A 22,661-nucleotide genomic window follows, 5' to 3' on the forward strand; every position below is an offset into this window, starting at 1 on the left:
AAATTTTTTTTTTTTGTGATGAAGATCATGCCAACAACTAACAAAATTTCGATGCTCAGTTTTACAGTATAATTGTTCGTACCATCCTATTGTTTTTTCTATAAAAAATATAAAAGAATGATTACCATAGGTATCAGTGCTTGAGTTTCTAATGAAAATTCAAAATGAAAAGCATGTAAGAATGTGTAAAGTTCGGTCTGGCCGAATTTTGGGAACCCACCACCATAGATTCTGCCAAACATTTGCTCATAAGAGCATAGTGAAGAGCAAACGTGTACTTTACGTTCAATATTTCTTCCAAATCCAGCAAAAATTTCAGCTTTAATTTTAAGCCGTACTGTTGTCGGGAGATCGATTTTTATGGAAGCTATATCAGGTTATACAATAGATAGATTTGGGCAATACTTTCATGGATGTTATGAGTCAAATGGAAACACTATGCTCTAATCGTATAATAATTGCGGCTTTCAGGGGCTCAAGGTGCCAAATCGCTGGATCGGCTTATATGGGAGCTTTATTAGGTCTTACACCAAAGTGGACCACATTCGACACGATTGTTGGAAGTAGAAATAGAAGACTATTTTCCGTCCGATCTGATAACAATTGCTGCTTTAAGGAGCTCAAGAAGTTAAGTCGAAGGATTTCAAGCGGATAGATTTACTTGTTCGACCACTAACATGATTTCCACAGACGGACGGTCTGGGCTAGATCGACTTAGAATTGCAAGGCAATAAAAAAAAAATATATATATATATATATATATATATATATATATATATATATATATACTTACTATATAGGGTTGCAGATCAATATTTCGAGGTGTTACAAAAGCGATGAATAGATTATTATACCCCACGCATTTGGTGAGTATAATAATTCTTCGTATACTTCCTCGCGTTGGCATGTTTTGTGATTGCCCAACGCAATTCACTGCGTCGATAGCACAAACTTATCAACACAAACACATTTTCTGCTTGTAACAGTAAATTTTATTGCCTGTTCGTGAACGTCGAACAATAGACCAGACGAACAAATGACAAACCATTGACGTTTATTCTCTTGATGGGTGAGGAGGAGCACAACATTTGGTTTGTTTTATTTACCAATCTAGGGGATTCGCTAGCTTATGGACAAATATTGTAAAATGCTCTTCCCGCTAAAAGCTTTGTATTTAAAGGTTACACAGAGTTGCCAAATCGCAAACTCTTGGAAATAATTCTGGAACTTTTGAACGGATAGAGACATGTACACGAAACTAAGTCAATGGAGAAGTGTATGGAGAAGTATGCAAAATTTGTTCAATTTGCTCAGAGTCCGATCCATGTGGCTTGAATGTTGATTATTTCGAGTATGTCAAATATTGGGTTGCCCAAAAAGTAATTGCGGATTTTTCATATAGTCGGCGTTGACAAATTTTTCCACAGCTTGTGACTCTGTAATTGCATTCTTTCTTCTGTCAGTTATCAGCTGCTACTTTTAGCTTGCTTTAGAAAAAAAGTGTAAAAAAAGTATATTTGATTGAAGTTCGTTCTAAGTTTTATTAAAAATGCATTTACTTTCTATTAAAAAATTTGCAATTACTTTTTGGGCAACCCAATATAGTATTGCTTGCCAAACAGTTATTTATGGACCGATCGGCTCGATTCTTTCTTTTAAACATAGAGCTCGTAAAACGTGCGGAAATTTCCGGTATATCTCTAACGGTTAATGGGTTATTGGACTTGCAACGATGTTTTTTGAAAAAATTTGTCAAGGCGTTGTCGGTATTTGTGAAATTGTGAGATCATTTGTAAACCGATTGAAAATTTTTTGACATCGTTAGAAAGGTTATGAAAATCTACGAGTATTGAAAACAAATTGTGCAAACAGTTCCTTTCTATAATTGTTATTCGCTTCAGAAATTAAAGTTTTCTAAAAAAAAAGTTTGCTTTTTTTTGCACAAGAAAAGTAACATCATTATATCCTTTATAACTTTTTATACCCACCACCGAAGGAAGGGGGTATATTCATTTTGTCATTCCGTTTGCAACACATCGAAATATCCATTTCCGTTCCAATAAAATAAATACATTCTTGATCAGGGTAAAAATCTAAGACGATCTAGCCATGTCCGTCTGTCTGTCTGTTGAAATCACGCTACAGTCTTTAAAAATAGAAATAGAGATATTGAAACTTTGCACAGATTCTTTTTTGTCTACAAGCAGGTAAAGTTTGAATATGGCCTATATCGGACTATATCCTGATATAGCCCCCATATAGACCGATCCGCCGATTGGGGGTCTTAGGCCCATAAAAGCCACATTTTTAATCCGAATTTGTTGAAATTTGAGACAGTGAGTTGTGACAAGCCAGTCGATATCCTTCTTCAATTTGGCCTAGATCGGTCCAGATTTTAATATATTTGCCATATAGACCGATCTCTCGATTCAAGGTCTTGGGCCCATAACAGGCTCATTTATTGTCAGATTTCACCAATATTTTTGGACAGTGAGTTGTGTTAGCCCTTTCAACATTCTTCTTCAATTAGGCCCAGATCGGCCCAGATTTGGATATAGCTTCCATATAGACCGATCTCTCAATTTAAGGTTTTGGGCCCATAAAAGGCTCATTTATTGTTCGATTTAGCCGCAATTTGGGACGGTGAGTTCTGTTAGGCTCTTCGACAACTTCCTTCAATTTGGGCCAGACTGGTCCAGATTTGTATATAGCTGCCATATAGACCGATCTCTCGATTTAAGGTTTTGGGCTCATAAAGGGCGCATTTATTGTCCGATTTCGCAGAAATTTGGACCAGTGAGTTCTGTTAGGCCTTCCGATATTCCTCTTCAAGTTGACTCAGATCGCCCCAGATTTGGATATAGCTACCATATAGAGCGATCTCTCAATTTAAGGTTTTGGGCCCATAAAAGGCACATTTATTGTCCGATTTAGCCGCAATTTGGGACAGTGAGTTCTGTTAGGCCTTCTGATATTCTTTTTTAGATGCTCAGATCGGTCAAGATTTGGATATAGCTGCGATATAGGCGGATCTTTCGATATAAGGTTTTGGGCCCATAAAAGGCTCATTTATAGTCCCATTTCGCCGAAATTTGGGACAGTGAGTTGTGTTAGGCTCTTCGACAACTTTTTGCATTAGGCCCAGATCGGTCCAGATTTGGATATAGCTGCCACAAAGACCGATCCCCCGATTTAAGGTTTTGGCCCCGTAAAAGGCACATTTATAATCCAATTTTGCTCAAATTTGGGACAGTGACTTATGTTAGGCTTTTCGACATTCGTGTCTCAATCTTCTCAAATTGCAAAGCTTTAGCATTTCAATTAACCATACACGGTTACTAACTAACTGCCAAAGGTTTCTACATCCTAGCCCTAAATTTGTGACAAACAGCTAGTTAACTAAAAAGGCTCATTTAAGCGAGGTTTGTACTTAATTTTTTTTTTATTATAAAGGTTGATTTTTTAGCTATTATCTTTTTGACAACAATGGTTTAAACAGCTCACGCACGTTTCCTGTTTTGTTTCACCGTCAAACATCTACAGTTTGTTCCATAATTTAACCATGAATCGTCTTACAAAGGAACAACACTTGCAAATTTTAGAATTTTTTTTATCAACATTGGTGCGTAATTAAAAAAGTTCATCGCGAGCTTCTTTCATTGAGCGACGAAGCTCATTTTTTGCTCAACCGGTACGTAAATAAGCAGAATTGTCGATTTTAGAGTGAAGATCAGACAGAAGCATTGCAAGAGCTACCAATGCATCAATGGATCGTACTTCTCCAACGGTGATGCGAATTGTAACGTAACTGTTAATGGTGAGCGCTATCGTGAGATGACATCAAACTTTCTTTTGCCCAAAAAGCAAGAGATTGACTTGCATGACATGTGGATCGTTCGATTTAGATTAGGTTTGATTAGGTAGAAAAGAGGATGCAGTTATTAATCCGCCTCATGCCACTATGGACATAGCCAGTAATCGGCTTGTTGTGTGCTCTAAAAACTATAAAGTAACCTCTAAAAAGAAAATTTTAAGTTACGAATTCCGTGCTATTTACAACATACTTAAGTGTTTTCAATACCACTCTCCAAAGTTGGTTCATGACTGATATTGTGTCTCCACCTAAGTACCGGTATCTGTTGGACGCGAAAGCCGAGCCGTCTCATCATCTTCCCTGCATGCCTTACACACGCTATCCCTTGCCGCACCGATTTTACATAAGGGAGCTTGAAGTCCTGTGTGTCCCGTTATGATACCAATAGCTATATGAATTTTTGCCGTCTTACCGATCCTTTCGCAGTTCCACAATGATGCATGCACATTCGTCACCCACTCCTCTAACTCGGGCTGCGTCGACCCGAAAGGCAGTCCTCTGGCCTTCAACGCCAAATCGTCTGCCCTTTCATTTCCCCTTACTCCGTTATGGCCCGGCACCCAAACGATGTGGATTATGCCATCCTCAGAGAAGGCGTTAATCTCCTTCTTACACTGCAAGACTGTTCGTGATCTTACCGTCCTGGTTTTTATTGCCCTTATGATAATTTTACTGTCGGTAAAGATGATCACACTCGATGTCCTCGCGTTAGCACCACAGCACCTCACGTCAGTCAGTCTAAAACAGAACTCAGTCCCTGGGTTCTCAATGAAAACCCCCAGGCCCACTCTGTCCTGTAGCTTTGATCCATGCGTGCAACATGATCTTCCAGATGGCAATACTAGGGTTCCGTCAATTCAAGACTACACCTCTGGCAGCAGTGCCTCGCACTCGATTTCCAGGTTCATCTCAGGTATCCGATCGGAAACCTATTCCCTTCCTTCTAGGTTGTCTGTACTATCCTAGGATTCAGGCCCCATTTCAGGCCTGTTGGTCATACAAGAAAACATTTGGTCATACAAGAAAACATTTGAAATCTTACTAACAAAGAACAAATCCAGAAGGGTGTTGGAACTGGACGAAAAATGAGTCGGCATGGATGTATTGGTAATAAGCTCAATGAAGACTTCTGCACGGTGAGACCTGTGTCCAAAAGGATGTTAAAATTAAAATCACCTGCTATAATGACATCGGAGTAGGTAATAGTGAGGTGTTCCACTACTTCTATGAATGGTCCCATATCAATGTTGTGGTTTGGCCTACAGACACAACCAAGTAAGAGCTTCCATTCCACAGCATATATTTCGATGAACACATATTCAATGCTATCATCAACTTCCGATCTGGCACACATGCGAGTCCTTAAATTGCTGCTGACATAAATCGCTGAGCCGCCTCCTCTGCGTAGTCTATCAGCCCTGAAGACCGTATACCCTTCAAGAGTAATGAAAGAGTCAGGAGTTGTCTCATTCAGCCACGTCTCCGATACGCAAATAGCATCCAAACCCAAATTCTCAAAAATAAATTGAAGTTCATCAATCTTATTATTCAAGATGTGATCAATCCTCAAACCACTCCGTTGCCCTGTCAGAATTCTAATCATATTCGCCGTCAGGTTCCTAGCGGAATGGTTAGCTAGGTCGAAAAACATGCCTGTACCAAATTTGAAGACGATCGGATGAAAACTGCGACCTGTATTTTGTACACTCTGATATACTTATCAATGGATCTATCTCTTTTCCTTTTGGGTGTTACAAACAAATTCACTAAGCTATAACACCCTGTGCCACAGTAGTGGTGAAGGGTATAAATAAACCGATCTGAACCGTATACGACACGGATGTCGAGAAGCCTTTCATAAGTCACTGTGTCAAATTTCAATAAAATCGGATTATAAATGCGCCATTTATTGGGCCAAGACTTTAAATCGAGATATCGGTCTATATGGCAGCTATATCCAAATCTGGACCGATTTGGGCCAAGTTTCAGACAAATCTCAAAGAACCTAACACAACTCACTGTCCAAAATTTCGGCGAAATCGGACAATAAATGCGCCTTTTATGGGTCCAAAACCTTAAATTGAGAGATAGGTCTATGTGGCAGCTATATTCAAATCTGGACCGATCTGGGTCAAATTGAAGAAGGATATCGAAAGGCCTAACACAACTTACTGTCCCAAATTTTGGCGACATCGGACAATAAATGCACCTTTTATGGGCCCAAAAGCTTAAATCGAAAAATCGGTCTATATGGCAGCTATATTCAAATCTAGACCAATCCGAGCCAAATTGTAGGAGGATGTTGAAGACCCTAACACAACTCACTGTCCTAAATTTCAGCAAAATTGGAAAATAAATGTGGCATTTATGGGCCTAAGACCCTAAATCGGCAGATCGGTCTAAATGGGGACTATATCAAGATATAGTCTTCGAACTTAACCTACTTATGGAGAAAAAAAGAATCTGTTTAAAGTTTTAGCTCAATATCTCTATTTTTAAAGACTGTAGCGTGAGCTTCGGTGGTGGGTATAAAGAAGGTTACGTAGGACCCATATCAATGACATTTTTATAACTCCATGATTTACGACCCATATATAATCAATCCCACTTATCCGTTACCACCATCAAACCCCTAATAAACATATCCTTCACACTTTACAACACACAATTAATGTGCAAGTGCCACAGCCTTCATAACATAGGATCCATATCAATGACATTTTTAAAACAACATAATTAATTTACGGCCCTTATAACAAAAACAAGTAAAAGCGTGCTAAGTTCGGCCGGGCCGAATCTTATATACCCTCCACCATGGATCGCATTTGTCGAGTTCTTTTCCCGGCATCTCTTCTGAGGCAAAAAAAAAGGATATAAGAAAAGATTTGCTCTGCTATTAGAGTGATATCAAGATATGGTCCGGTTTGGACCACAATTAAATTATATGTTGGAGACCTGTGTAAAATGTCAGCCAATTCGAATAAGAATTGCGCCCTTTGTGGGCTCAAGAAGTAAAATAGAGAGATCGATTTATATGGGAGCTGTATCGGGCTATAGTCCGATTCAGACCATAATAAACACGTATGTTAATGGTCATGGGAGAATCCGTCGTACAAAATTTCAGGCAAATCGGATAATAATTGCGACCTCTAGAGGCTCAAGAAGTCAAGATCCCAGATCAGTTTATATGGCAGCTATATCAGGTTATGAACCGACTTGTACTTTATTTGACATAGTTGTTGAAAGTAACAATAAAAAACGTCTTGCGAAATTTCAGCCAAATCGGATAGGAATTGCGCCCTCTAGAAGCTCAAGAAATCAAGTCCCCAGATCTGTTTATATGACAGCTATATCAGGTTATGAACCGATTTGAACCATATTTGGCACAGTTGTTGGATATCATAACAAAATACTACGTGCCAAAATTCATTAAAATTGGATAAGAATTGCGCCCTCTAGAGGCTCAAGAAGTCAAGACCCAAGATCGGTTTATATGCCAGCTATATCAGGTTATGGACCGATTTGAACCATACTTGGCACAGTTGTTGGATATCATAACAAAACACGTCGTGCAAAATTTCATTCCAATCGGATAAGAATTGCGCATTCTAGAGGCTCAAGAAGTCAACACCCAAGATCGGTTTATATGACAGCTATATAAGGTTATGAACCGATTTGAACCATACTTGGCACAGTTGTTGAATATAATAACAAAACACGTCGTGCAAAATTTCATTTCAATCTGATAAGAATTGCGCACTCTTGAGGCTAAAGAAGTCAAGACACAAGATCGGTTTATATGGCAGCTATATCAGGTTATGGACCGATTTGAACCATACTTGGCACAGTTGTTGGATATAATAACAAAACACGTCGTGCGAAATTTCATTCGAATCGGATAAGAATTGCGCACTCTAGAGGCTCAAGAAGTCAAGACCCAAGATCGGTTTATATGGCAGCTATATCAAAACATGGACCGATATGGCCCATTTACAATACCAACCGACCTACACTAATAAGAAGTATTTGTGCAAAATTTCAAGCGGCTAGCTTTACTCCTTCGAAAGTTAGCGTGCTTTCGACAGACAGACGGACGGACGGACGGACGGACGGACAGACGGACGGACATGGCTAGATCGACATAAAATTTCACGACGATCAAGAATATATATACTTTATGGGGTCTCAGACGAATATTTCGAGTAGTTACAAACAGAATGACGAAATTAGCACACCCCCCATCTTATGGTGGAGGGTATAATAATGAACTGTCCATACATACATGGGTACCCACCACAATTGATTCCGCAAAAACAAAACTATTACTGGAAGTCAAAGCAGACGTCTTCGTGCCAAATTTAATTCCAATGGGATGTAAATAGGTGCTTCGAGGGACTCAAGAATTCTTATTCGATAATAGCTTTATATGGGGTCTATATCAGTATATAGACCGATTCTTATCATACCCAGGATGGATGTTGAGGGTTAAAACACAAGTCATGGTGCTAAATTTCACTCATTCTAAAATCTCTGACTCCAAGTTTCGAGGTGTCTCCTACAACTTGATCTTTCCATCGGGCTTTTGGTCTTCCCGGTTTGCGTGCTCCACCGTATTTGCCTTCAAAAGATTTCATTGCTGGAGCTTCTTCATCCATTCTGACAACATGACCTAGCCATCGCAGCCGTTGTATTTTGATGCGTGTAACTATGCTATCGACGTCATACAGCTCGTGGTTCATACGTCGTCTATATTTTCCATTAACGCAAACTGGTCCATATATTTTATGAAGAATCGTTCTCTCAAATATTCCTAGCACTGCCTCATCTACTTTCACAAGTACCTATGCCTCAGAACCATATAACAGCATGGGTAGTATCAGTGTCTTGTATAGTGAAATCTTCGTCTGTCGATAGGTGGCCTTGTTTCTAAACTGCTTACTTAGTCCAAAGTAGCATCTGTTTGCCAGTATTATTTTTCGCTTAATCTCAAAACTGGTGTCATTCGTTTCGCTTACGGCGGTGCCGAGGTAGATAAAGTTACTGACTGTCTCAAAGTTGTGGTTCCCAACTTTCTCCATTTTCTTTATCTGCTCGGTTGTGCAAGGTTTTTTGGGAGTTGAAACCATCCATTTCGTCTTATCTACATTAACTGCCAGACCCATTTTCATTGACTCTCTTTCAATTCTTTTAAAGGCTGCAGTTACTACTTCCGGTGACCAACGTATAATATCGATGTCGTCGGCATAGGCGAGTAGCATGTGTTCTCTTGTGATTAGTGTGCGATATCTATTCACATCTGCATCTCGTATAATCTTCTCCAGCAGGATATAAAAGAGATCACACGATAGGCTGTCTCCTTGTCTGAAACCTCGTTTGGTATTAAATGGTTCGGAGAGATTCTTTGCTATTCTTACTGAGGAACGCGTATCAGCAAGTGTCATCCTGCAGAGTGTTATTAATTTTGCAGGGATACCAAACTCAGACATGGCTTGAAATACCTTTGAACGTAAAGGAGTATCGAAGCGGCTTTGTAGTCTCTTCGAACACTATCGTGATTTCGACAGACGGACGGAGATGGCTAAATCGACTCAGAATGTCAAGCCGATCAATAATACATATGCCTTATAGGGTCTCAAATCCATATTTCGAGATAAGTATACCCTCCATCCTATGGTGGTGAGTAAAAAAACCATAATTTCGGCTTTGGTAGGTATATTATTAGACTACTTACTCGTAGTTGACGACCGTTTGATCAATAAGCCAGATTCAGAAAGACCATACTGTTCGAACTTCTGCGTTCCCCTTCCGTATTTGACAACTTGTTTCGAAATGTATTTCTCCAATTTATCCTTCCGTCAGAGTTTTGGGTGTCCCCTTCATATTTCCCATTAACGCAGTCCACACATAGTGCCAAGAATTCTGCTCTAAAAAATGCCAAGCACTGTCTGGATCTGCTTTCGCAAATACCCAACGTTTGTTGTATACGCCCTTAATCTACATATCTTAGGTCATACAAAAACTTATACATCAAGTCAAATTGCCATATCGGTTTGTACATAAGCCATATCACATTCTTGACCAATACTTCAACACTATACATCTTGTTTTATTCTATCCTTTTAATAGATATCAACTGACAACTGTAGTCAACGTTTGTATAGAATAGATTCCTTTTTAATCTTATAAGTTAAGTACAACATGTATTAATAAAAAAAATATACTACTACCAATATTATTAACTTAAATTTAATTGTTGTAACTAGAAGTCCCTTTGAAAAGATTTTGATTGTGAAACTCCATACATATCCCTAGCGGCGTCTAGACAAATACTTAACATTAAATCGACGTTTCAGTATTAAAAACGATAGTAAGGAAAATAAGATCGTTATTCCGCTTGAAACTATGACGGCGCGAAGATAACTGATATCCCCACATCCCAAAAGCTTTAATATGTATTTGGGTTTTGTGAAGGCGAAAACCCAATCACAGTTCGGGCAAGGAAAATCTGATCGATCAAAGCCAAAGAACGACTCCAACACTCCTTCCAAAATATGACGCATGAAACTTCCGTACATTAAGACTTTTTGATATAAAGGAATATCTCCACCCGTTGAGGCCAGATTTGTAAAAAGCAGCATTATGCCAATTCCTAATGGGCCTATGAACAAACCATGCTTTGAAGAAGAAAAAAGAAGTAGGTTAAAACTGCACAATATTTTATCACCGATTTATATACCAACCAAACCATTAAACGCGGATCCAATTAGAAGACCAAAACTCAATGAAACCAAAGATGTGAGTAACGTTATGCCAATTAATAACAGAAGCCTCCACAGTTGCATTGGCTGACCAGTAACAATAAAAATGATGGATGCAAACACCACTGACATTGGTCCCAATATGGGTAATTGAGCGGTTACCATAGCCATGAAATAGGAACTTAAACGATACCATTGATTGAAGTACTCGCTTTTCATGTAACGTATATCTCTCGGAACTATGAAAAAAATCAATTATTCGGTTTGTATATATAACATTTTTGGTGACGTCCTCGAGCTTCGACTTACCTGTCGCTAACATGGGAGCCATAGCCAAAAATATTGCTGATGTTATAAAAGCTATAGCCAGGAAATAATTAAAAATACTGTATTGGGCATTTCGAGACACATTGTAGAAAATTAGTCCAATGATAATGGAGCAAACAATATGAGCCATTATTCTTAGCTTCACATTTACCTGAAAAAGAGAAGATTTTTTTTTGCACGAATGGGTATATTGCGAAATAGAAAAGATTGTCTAAAATAGAATATCGGGACTTGTTCAACATCTCAAATCGGGAGAACGTTTTGTATGAGAGCCGTATCAGGTTATTGACCGATTTGGATCATACATGACGGATTTAATTGATGTGATTGAAGATCTTAGGTTAAATATGAATGAGAAGTTGGATTCATTACAAGTACTATTGGATCATAGTAAGGCTTTTGATATCATGAATCATTCAATTTTATTAACGAAACTAGAGAAAATTTTCAAATTCTCCAGTTCTTCACAAAAACTTATGATACTTTTTTTAAATGGACGGTCTCAATGCGTAATAAAGCATTATAAATTATCCAAAGCACTGCCGATTAGCAGAGGAGTTCCCTTAGGTCATTGAAGGGGGCCTTTCATTGCTCCTTATGTTGCTATGCTCCTTTTATTGCTAAATACTCAATATCTGCAGGTCGGTCTATATTGCAGCTATAACCAAATATTGTCCGATCTGGACGATGTTCGACACAAAGGTGTAGAGGTCTATCAACACGCACTGTTTCAAATTCCATCCAATCGAATGTTTAGAAGAGTACCAAAACTCGCTTTGCCAAATTTCATCGAAATAGGATGAAAAATGCTTCTTTTATTGGCTCATTAGACTACATCGGGAGATCGGTCTATATGATAGATATATCGAAATATGGTCCGATCTGGACCACATTTGACAGCAATGGGTAGGGATCTACCAGAGCAGACTTTGCCAAATTTCATCGAATTCGGGTAATAAATGGATCTTTTATGGCCTCAATACTCTATATCGGGAGATTGGGCGGTCGGGCAGCTATATCCAAATATAGTCCAATCTAAACCACACTTCACAGAAACGATTGGGGTCTACCAGAACTCAGTGTGCCAAAATTCATCGAAATCGGATGAAAAACTACCAATTTATTGTCTCAAGACTTTAAGTCTGGAGACGAGGCAATATGGATTGTTCAAGCATCCAGGGGAGACTGAAGATTTGGTTAAGTTGGGACGGGAGAATACCATACATGAGATGTCCAGGTATCCTCGGAGGCAACCGTGTGATTGCTCATTCTTTATTTCTTAGATTCGCCATTACCGACTGGTATTATCTGATTCGCGTTTTTGGAAAATATTTTTAATACCATTTGGTATTAATTTAATACCAGACGAAGTAGTCTATTAGGAATTGATGGCGTTTAGCATTGTACTTAAAATATTGAAGCCATTTTAAAATATTTGTTTTATTTAAAAACATTTTTTGTTGGACGTTGGAGCCCATAGTAGAAGTCATTTTGCAACCATAGGGTGGGGGTATACTAATTTCGTCATTCCGTCTGCAACACATCGAAATATTGACCTGAGGCCCAATAAAGTATACATATTATTGATTGTCTTGACATTCTAAGTCGATTTAGCCATGTCATTTCGCCTGTCTGTCTGTCGAAAGCCCGCCAACTTTCGAAGGCTAGGCGCTTGAAATACTTGCTCAAATACTTTCCTATTAGTGTAGGTTGGTTGGGATTGTATGTGCGCAATATCGGTCCATATTTTCATATAGCAGCCATATAAACCGATCTCCCGAACTTACTTCTTAAACCCCTATCATTATCCGATTTGGCAGAAATTTTGCACAATGACTTCTACTATGAGCTCAAACATCCATAGCAAGCATTCTTATCCAATATCCCTTGTTCGCCTATAAATAGATACTGGGCAAAGAACTTGACAAATGCGATCCATGCTGGAAAGTATATAAGATTCGGGTAGTGTTTAATTTTCATTCCCTCCACCATAGGATGGGAGATATACTAATTTCGTCGTTTGTAACACCTCGAAATATGCATCAATGCATAAAGTATAAATATTTTTGATCGTCATGACATTTTAAGTCGCTCTAGCCATTTCTGTCCGTCTGTCGAAAGCACGATAACTTTCGAAGGAGTGAAATTGTACGCAATTACTTCTTATTAGTGTAGGTCGGTTGGGATTGTAAATGGTCCAAATCGGTCCATGTTTTGATATAGCTGCCATATAAACTGATCTTGGGTCTTGACTTCTTGAGCCACTAGAGGGCGCAATTCTTATCCGATTTGGCTGAAATATTGCACAAGGTATTTTATTGTATTATGACTTCCAACAAATGTGCTAAGTATAGATTAATTCGCTTCATAGCCTGATGTAGCTCCGATATATACCTGTCTTGGATCTTGACATCTTGAGCCAATAGAGGGCGCAATTCTCGTCCGATTTGGCTGAAATTATGCATGAAGTTGTTTGTTATGACTTCCAACAACTGTGCCAAATATCGTTTAAATCGGTCTATAACCTGATATAGCTGCCATATAAGCCGATCTTGACATCTTGAGCCAATAGAGGGCGCAATTCTCATCCGATTTAGCATGTTTTTACCTGCTCCCTCCACATTTGTTGAAAAAAACGCATTGATATTATTTTGTACTCCAACCACCAAGAACCTTTACCACTGCTCTGGGATCTTTTCACCATTGTAGTCGATCCTTCCAATGTCTCGAAAATTGTAACTGTTGGTTGAGGTATTACATCAGCAGGACATAGAGAAATAATACCATTTTGTATTTGTCCTACCATTTTATTTTGGAAATCGCCAAATGATTTTATGGAAACATCAATAACTGAAAACAATCACAAGAAGCTTGTCATATATCCTACTAAGATCTTGAACCCAATATTTTACTTTAAACTTACTGAAATCCAATGGGTTGTGAGTAACTGGACACTGTAAATTGAATAGCTCCATATAGGACACTATATTTTCTACGGCGCCTTGATAAATGCACTCTCCACATGACAACGCATAAACCTTATCAAACATTTGAGATTGTCTGGCTGATGGACAGTGCAGAGAACATATCACAGTACGTCCATCTTTCGCCAGTTTGTGCAAAAATGTAATGCACTGTGAAGCGGAGCATTCATCCAAACCCCTAAAATATGAAAAAAGCAAGTTATCGAATATTCTTCAAAATTGTATAAAAAACTAGTAAGAGCGTGCTAAGTTCGGCCGGGCCGAAACTTATATACCCTCCACCATGGATCGCATTTATCGAGTTATTTGCGTGTTATCTCTTTTTAGACAAACAAAAAATAATGAATAAGAACAGTTATGCTATTGGAGCTATATCAAGTTGTACAAAATGTTAACCAAATTGGAAAATAACTGCGCCCTCTAGAGGCTGAAAAAGTCAAGATCCCAGATCGGTTTATATGGCAGCTATATCAGGTTATGTACCGATTTGAACCATACTTAGCACAGCTGTTAAAAGTGATACCAAAACATCACGTGCAAAATTTCAGTCCAATCGGACGAGGATTGCGCCCTCTAGAGGCTCAAGAAGTCGACCCCAGATCGGTTTATATGCTATATCAAAGCATGGACCGATAGGGTCCATTTACAATCCTAACCTACCTACACTAATAAAAAGTATTTGTGCTAACTTTCAATTAACTTCGAAAGTTAGCGTGCTTTCGACAGACAGACGGACGGACAAGGCTAGATCGACTTAGAATGTCATTACGATCAAGAATATATATTCTTTGTGGGGTCTTAGACGCATATTTCGAGGTGTTATAAACAGAATGATGAAATTAGTATACCCCCATCCTATGGTGGGGGTATAATAAAAGTATAAATTTATCCCAGTTAAGTCACAGCAGCTTTTTTGTTTCATTCCCAAAAGTAGTTTGGTTCTAAAATGGAGTTATTTATTATTGTTAAAAATTAACATAGCATCCCTTTAGCTGTGTATAAGCTTGGGTCTTTCGAAATCACATTTGTTAGAAATTTTAAAATCAATTGTAGCGCCTCCATAGCTGAGTTGGCATTGTAATTCGACGGCTACAGTGGTATCACAATTGACAAAAACAGTCCAAGTTGTTCTGATCTCGACAACCTGCCCCCAACCTAGGAACAATTACCCTTTGCACGTTGAAAACCAACGAATAGCTCTAAAATCATGGAATCTTTGAAGGAAACATACTCACGTTGTAGGTTCATCCAGCAATAATACAGATGGATCATCAATCAACTCCAGGGCAATGCTGATTCTTTTTCGTTCACCACCTGAGAGATTTGCAATTAATGTGTGGGATTGTTGACGCAAATGGAAGGTATCTAAAATCTCATATATCAACTTTTCACGTTCCACTTTGCTGCAGTTTGTCTTAACTTTTAACTTCGAGGCAAACATCATTGTCTCAAGAACTGTAAAGGAAGGAATAATATTGTCCTCCTGGAACACATATCGCGACAACTTTCGAAATGTTTTTAAATCACGTTTCGTTTCATTGACATTAATATCACCATCGGTTGTACGAATTCTGAAAATTTAAAGAAAACTTGCACATCAACTTAAATTTAAATACGATAAACACAATTGAAATAAATACCTTAGAAGCTAAATGAGATACAACCCACAAATATTTTTCATTACCTAAAGCCTTTTACCCACTTCTATTGAACTTATTGATCGGTTTATATTGGCGCTTATCAGTTTCTATGTTTATGTGGGTGGGATGTCATGTGAATATTGCAAGACATAAAGCTACTTCACCTAGCCAAATTCAATCAAATCGTAGAAAAATTAAGGCTAAGCTGGGCGCTCATGAAGTAAAATCGAAGAACCATTTGAGAATAAGGTCTACGTCATAATTTCGAAAGACGGAACGACGAACGAACTTGGCTAGGTCGACTTAGAATGTCCACATGAATAATAGTATACATTAATTAAGTTGGAATCGTCCACACCGCAAGTGTCCATTGTTCTGAGGAAGAGTGTTTCCACTGCTTACTCACTTGCTTGAATGCGTACGGAAGCTCATCATGTCAAGATCTAACGGATCTTGTGAGGATGAGATCCTGGCGGAATCAGAAGACAGTGGTGGACGTTCTGAATCCTGACAATGGTCCACTTTCTGCAGATAAATCTCTACATTGTAAGGCCGCTTCGACAGCATTAAAGGCCACCACCTCGGCTATAAACGTAAACCACCTATCGTCAAAATCCGGTTAAAAATACATAGCTTATGCCCCTATATCAAAATATGTTCCGATTTGGACCAAATACTAAATCATTGTATTTGTGCAATTCATCGTACAAGCCATTGTTCAATTGTGTATAAAAAATTAACCATATACGACACGGATGTCGAGAAGCCTAACAAAATCGGATTATAAATGCGCTTTTATGGGGCCAAGACTTTAAATTGAGATATCGGTCTATGTGGCAGCTATATCCAAATCTGGACCGATTTGGGCCAAGTTGCAGAAAAATCTCGAAGAGCCTAACACAACTTACTGTCCCAACTTTGGGCGAAATCGGATAATAAATGCGCCTTTTATGCCCCCAAAACCTTAAATCGAGAGATCGGTCTATATGGCAGCTATATCCAAATCTGGAACGATCAGGGCCGGATTAAAGATGTCGAAGGGCCTAACACAATTCACTTTTCAAAATTTCAGCAAAATCTGATAATAAATGTGGTTTTTATGGGCCTTAGACCCTAATTCGGCGAATCGGTCTATGGGGGCTATATCAAGATATAGTCCGATATAGCCCATCTTCGAACTTAATTTGCTTATGAAGAAAAAAAGAATCTGTGCACAGTTTCAGCTCAATATCTCTATTTTAAAGATTGTAGCGTGATTTCAACAAACAGACGGACGGCCATGGCTAGATCGTCTTAGATTTTTACGCTGATCAAGAAAATATATACTTTATAGGGTAGAAAATGGATATTTCTATGTGTTGCAAACGGAATGACAAAATGAATATACCCCAATCCTTCGGTGGTGGGTATAATAGAGCTTCTAGGAACCGAACAAGTATGATCGAGAGACCGCTTTACATGGAAGCTATATCAAGTTATAGACCAATTTGGACCGTATTTGGCACAGTTGTTGGAAGTCTTTACAGAACACAGCATGCAAAATTTCAGCCAAATAGGACAAAAATTGCGGCTTGTAAGGGCTCAAAAAGTCAAATCGGGAGATCGGTTTATATACGAGCTATATCAGGTTATATATCGATTTGAACCGTACTAAGCACAGTTGTTGAAAGTCATATTGGAACACTACATGCAACATTTCAACCAAATCGGACAAAAATTGCGGATTGTAAGGGCTCAAGAAGTCATATCTGGAGATCGGTTGATATGGAAACTATATCAGGTTATGAGCCGATTTAGACCGTACTTGGCACAATTGTTTAAAGTCATAACAGAACACCGCATATATTTGTGGCTTCTAGGGGCTCAAGAAATCAAATCGGGAGATAGATTTATTTGAGAGCAATATCCATATCCCAAACCGATATGACCCATTTGCAACCCCCAACGACCTACAGCAATATTAAGTATCTGTGCAAAGTTTCAAGCGGCTAGCTTTGCGCGTTCGACCGCTATTGTGATTTCGACAGACGGAGGGACATGGCTAGATCGACTCAGTATGTCGAGACGATCAAGAATATATGTACCTTATGGGGTCCTAGGTCCCACCACCATCCTATGGTGGTGGGTATAAAAAGTACTGTACCACTATTCCTGAAAGAACCCATTGAAACTACGATATTCCTGGTAATAGAAGTAACATAGACTTCTATACTGATGGTTCTCAGTCAGTGTGTCCGTCATGTCCGTCTGATCGGTAAGCTTGCAGACAGATTGAGGGTTGCAATTAACGACTTCTGCAGAAGTTGTGAGGAATTTGATGAAGAGGAGACCATAGAACATCTGCTGTGTATGTGTCCCGCACTGGCAGTCAGTAGGAGTTCCATTTTAGGTTCTTATGGTGGCGTCCGTTTGTAATACCTCGAAATATTGAACCAAGATTTAGTCGATCTGGTCTTGTCTGTCTGTCAAAAAACGATATCGGTCGAAAACGTTTAGTTATGTACTCGAACTCATGCTTAGATACTTCTTAGTGGCAATCGGCTATATTTGTTCAGAATTGGGTCTTGCTGCCATAAAAAGTGGTCCTTTGAATTAACTTCCAGATCCCTTTGATGGTTCTCAGTCAGTGTGTTCGTCATGTCCGTCTGATCGGTAAGCTTGCAGACAGATTGAGGGTTGCAATTAACGACTTCTGCAGAAGTTGTGAGGAATTTGATGAAGAGGAGACCATAGAACATCTGCTGTGTATGTGTCCCGCACTGGCAGTCAGAAGGAGTTCCATTTTAGGTTGTTATGGTGGCGTCCGTTTGTAATACCTCGAAATATTGAACCAAGATTTAGTCGATCTGGTCTTGTCTGTCTGTCAAAAAACGATATCGGTCGAACTCTTGCTTAGATACTTCTTAGTGGCAATCGGCTATATTTGTTCAGAATTGGGTCTTGCTGCCATAAAAAGTGGTCCTTTGAATTCACTTCCAGATCCGTTTGGAGTGATTTTTTTTACTTGGTGTCTGTTATGTCTTCCAACAATCGTGCCAAGTATGTCCCAATGGAAAACGCAATTGCTACCCGATTTGGATGGAATTTTGCAATGCTCCAACATCCACGACTTTCGCACCATGTATGGTTCAAATCGGTCTATATCCTTGCTTCTATATAAAACTTTCTCCCGATTATTCTGCTAGGGCCTAGGGTAGAGTGCCCTTTAACTAAGTTCATTTGTGTAATTTTTTTAGCAAAATCCATGGTAGTTTTTTACTTGTCGTTAAAATAAAGCTAAATTCTGGGTCATAGCATTACATTATTTCCGTTTTATTACTTTTTGAAAATCACACGTCTAAAAAATTCCCGATAGGTTGGCAACACTAGTGATTGTTGAAGATAGTATGAGCATGATAATGATAGTCAAGGTCAAGGTATTTGGTCAAATATAAGAATACTCGTACACCTACTTAGAACATTCTTATCGCCCTATTGCGTGAGAGAGCAATAGAAGGAGAATGGTAGGAAAATAGACTGAGTGCGTTCACCTACCGATAATCCGCCAAGAGATTAAGCAGCGTTGTTTTACCACATCCCGATGCTCCAATAATGACTGATAATTCGCCCGCTCTAAATTCTCCACTTATGTTGTTCAATATTGCTTTGGCTGAAAAGTAAAAGAAGAGTAAGCTATTAAAAACGTTCTATGTTCGGCCGCGCCAGAACTTGTAACCCCCCACCATCCTGTTAAAAATGTCCACAAATGAACTTAATTTAAGACCATACATATGTGTACTTTATGCTTGTTTGTCGGTTTGTTTGTTTGTTCCGTATAGGCTCTAAAACGGCTGAACCGATTACCTTGAAATTTTCACAGATTGTGTAGGTTGGTCTGGAAGGAAACTTAGGCTATATAATTTTTTTATATCGGGAGAGGGGTGGACCCTCCCCGTTACCCCTAAAGCACTACCCAAAAATAAAGTGGACCGATCGGGACAATATGGGATGCAAATGAAAGGTATTCAAGAGTAGAGTACGAATTTCGTAATAAAAGTTGGGTCCAAGTACCTGGGGGGCCGCCCCAGCCCAAACACCCCTTAAAATAGGTTTATTTGACGATCATGCCAATATGGGACTCAAATGAAAGGTATTCGGGAATAGATTACGAATATGGTCAGAAAGTAGAAATGGGCTTTAAAATTTATTGATAATGAAGGGGCGGACCCTCCACCGTTATCCCAAAAAACACCACCCAAAATTAAAAGTGGACCGATAAAGTGGGTCACCCCACCCCTACAAAAAGCCCAAAATGGGCACATTAGCCAATCACGGATATACGAGACTCGGTTTGTTTGTTCCGTATAGACTGAAAAACGGCAGAACCGGTTTTCTCGAAATTTTCGATTAAAGGAAAAGGAAGGAAACATAGGCTATATAATTTGTCGGTATCGGAAGGGGGACGGACCCTCTCCCTTATGCCAAAAACTCAAACTAAAATCAAAAGTGAACCGATCGGGACAATATAGGTATCATATGAAAACTATTGGAGTGTATAATACGAATATGGTATTAAAATTTAAGTACCCATCGGGCCGCCCCAACCCCAAAACTCCCCCAAAACAGACATATTGGACGTTCATTTCAATATGGGGCTCAAATAAAAGGTATTTAGGAGTTGATTTCGAATCTGGCAAACAAATTCAGATCCAAGTATAGGGTGTCACGCCACCACTCAAAAACGCCATTAGACCCATTATGACTATATGATGCTTGGCTGAACCGATTTTCTTCAAGTTTTCAGAGAATGTGTACTTTTGTCTGGAAGGAAACATAGGCTATATAATTTTGAGATATCGGTTGGAGGCGGATCGGATAATAGGAGGTCGCCCACCCCCAAATACCCCCAAATGGGCATATTAGCCTATTCCCTAATACCTTTAATTTGGGACTCAAATGAAAGGTATTAGGGAATAGATTACGAATATGACACTAAAATTTGCGTTCAAGTCAAGGTGACTCTTTTCCTCCTAAAAATACGTCGAACATAATAATTGACCCATTATGGCAATATGGGACTCAAATGAAAGGTATTTGAGAGTAGAAAACGAATTTGATATCCAATTTCGGGGGTACGCCCTAAATCACCCCTTAGACTGAACTTTATTTCTGACTTTAGCAATATGAAGCTCAAATCACATTGCCAGTGGCCTCCCCAGCCCTAAAACACCCTCAAAACGGTTCATACTTACCGACCATGACAAAATGGGGTTCAAAGTAAAGTGATTTGGGAGTAGACACGAATTTGATATCCATATTTGAATTGAAATGTCTCCCCTAAAAATCACTTCTAACTACCCTAATTTCAAAAATACTAGATCTCGGAGATCGGTAATGCGATTAGTTCGAAATTTGTTGCACTCTAACAACCACCAAAAAAGACATGGTTTCTATTGTTGGGGACGGGTGCCGCGTGGACAGCCCAAAATATATAGAATATATGTAGACCAATCTCGGCAATATAGAGCCATGTGTTCGGGGAGCCGCCCCGCCCAAATACCTCCCTATTATATAAAACTTATTTGGGTGGATATTTATTGATTTTCGGAAATTTATATTCATTTTGGGGGTATGGACCCTGGGGTCCACTACACCTTCAAACACAACTTATTTACCGATCCTGCGGTTATGGGACTCATAAACAAAAATTTCTGAAAGTAGAACACGAATCTTATATTTACTTTTATGGCCAAGTGACCACCCCCAAAATACCCCCTAAACAGGAAATATTTACAAATACAGTAATATGGGGCTCAAAAGAAAGGCATTTGGCAATAGAGTAAAAATTTGCCCGAAACCGAGCAGGGTCAAACTGGTTTATGGTTTATCAACGATAAGGGACCTTTTTTATAGCCAAGTCCGTACGATGTGCCGCAGTGCGACAACTCTTTGGAGAGAATTTTTTACATGACCATGCATGGTATGGTACCTCGCAAATGTCGCCATCATTAAGAGGGAATAACCACCGCTTTAAATTTTGTCCGGAGTTCCGTCAGGATTCGAACGCAGGCGTTCAGCGTCATAGGCGGACATAGGCTACAGTAGCACGATATCCATATTCAGGGCGAAGTGTCTCCACCCTAAATAGATATTAGAGAGTTAAAGAAGGCGCAGCGGAGCGGGCCCTGTCCTGCTAGTAAAATGATAAAGAAATCATGTGTAGTTCCTATCATAAATTTTATTTAAAGGTATCAAGTTTTGTAGTTATAAATATAAATTGTCCAATGAACTTTGCAAATGAGTTCGACTAGAAATCGTCACAAAAATTCTCAACCCTATGAAATTCTACATTAGTTAACCATCTTGACCCTGGGATTTTCCATCTTAAAAATTGAAATTACACAAAAGATGTTTTGTTCTAAACTTAATTCATTTCTTTGAATTTAGATGATACACATTTTAAATAGGTTTTTAGCAATTCCAAAGATTTTATTTTAAACGAGTTTATCCACTCCCGCAGTAATTGCATTAAACCACATTTTATTTGAAAATAGAAACGAGGATTTTTTCTTATTTCAATGTTTTGTCCCATATTAAGTAGATTAAATTATTGTGCAACAGATAAGATCAAAGTTTAATGCGTTGAATTATGAAAAATTTTAGCTAGAGTTTAATTTTTTTTAGCGAATAATAGGACCTTGAGAGTGAATTTGGTCTTTGGTCGGCTTTAAAATTTTTTCTGGTTTTTGTTATATGAACTAAAATTCTATAAAGTTTTTGTTATATTAAACTACTTGTATTTACATTGAACTCCGTCTTTCACCCGATATACGATGTTCGCGAATTTTATATTTACGCTTGCATTACCGGCTACAGTATTTAACGCCATATCGCAATGCTTGACAATGGTGGAGTAATTCGGATTTGCTTTGCAATCAGGCAAAATTCAAGCAATAATGTTATCGCAACATTCTCTTTTAAACACTCAACCCACCATGAGCACCCTGAATAAGTCGAAAATCAATTTGGTTTTCAAACAAACCAGCTAAGAAATTTAAGAGAATAATTCCATGTTACTCTATCAGTTGACTTTTAGGCA

The 22,661-nt window shown here is 38.7% G+C and overlaps 1 protein-coding gene across 1 annotated transcript in view; it reads right to left on the reverse strand.

Annotated features, from left to right (window-relative positions):
* Positions 1-22,451, reverse strand: part of LOC106093324 (ABC transporter G family member 2) — a 46,989-nt gene extending 24,538 nt beyond the window's left edge. The window contains exons 1-8 of the mRNA XM_059369853.1: positions 22,367-22,451; positions 19,118-19,232; positions 15,179-15,514; positions 13,883-14,121; positions 13,568-13,809; positions 10,942-11,110; positions 10,615-10,871; positions 10,188-10,548 (exon numbers count right to left, since the gene is read on the reverse strand). Coding sequence (XP_059225836.1) covers positions 10,188-10,548; positions 10,615-10,871; positions 10,942-11,110; positions 13,568-13,809; positions 13,883-14,121; positions 15,179-15,514; positions 19,118-19,232; positions 22,367-22,451 — 1,804 coding nt within the window. The remainder of the gene's footprint in view (positions 1-10,187; positions 10,549-10,614; positions 10,872-10,941; positions 11,111-13,567; positions 13,810-13,882; positions 14,122-15,178; positions 15,515-19,117; positions 19,233-22,366) is intronic.
* Positions 22,452-22,661: the final 210 nt, after the last annotated feature.

Source organism: Stomoxys calcitrans, chromosome 5 (genome assembly GCF_963082655.1).
Source record: "Stomoxys calcitrans chromosome 5, idStoCalc2.1, whole genome shotgun sequence".
NCBI lineage: Eukaryota > Metazoa > Arthropoda > Insecta > Diptera > Muscidae > Stomoxys > Stomoxys calcitrans.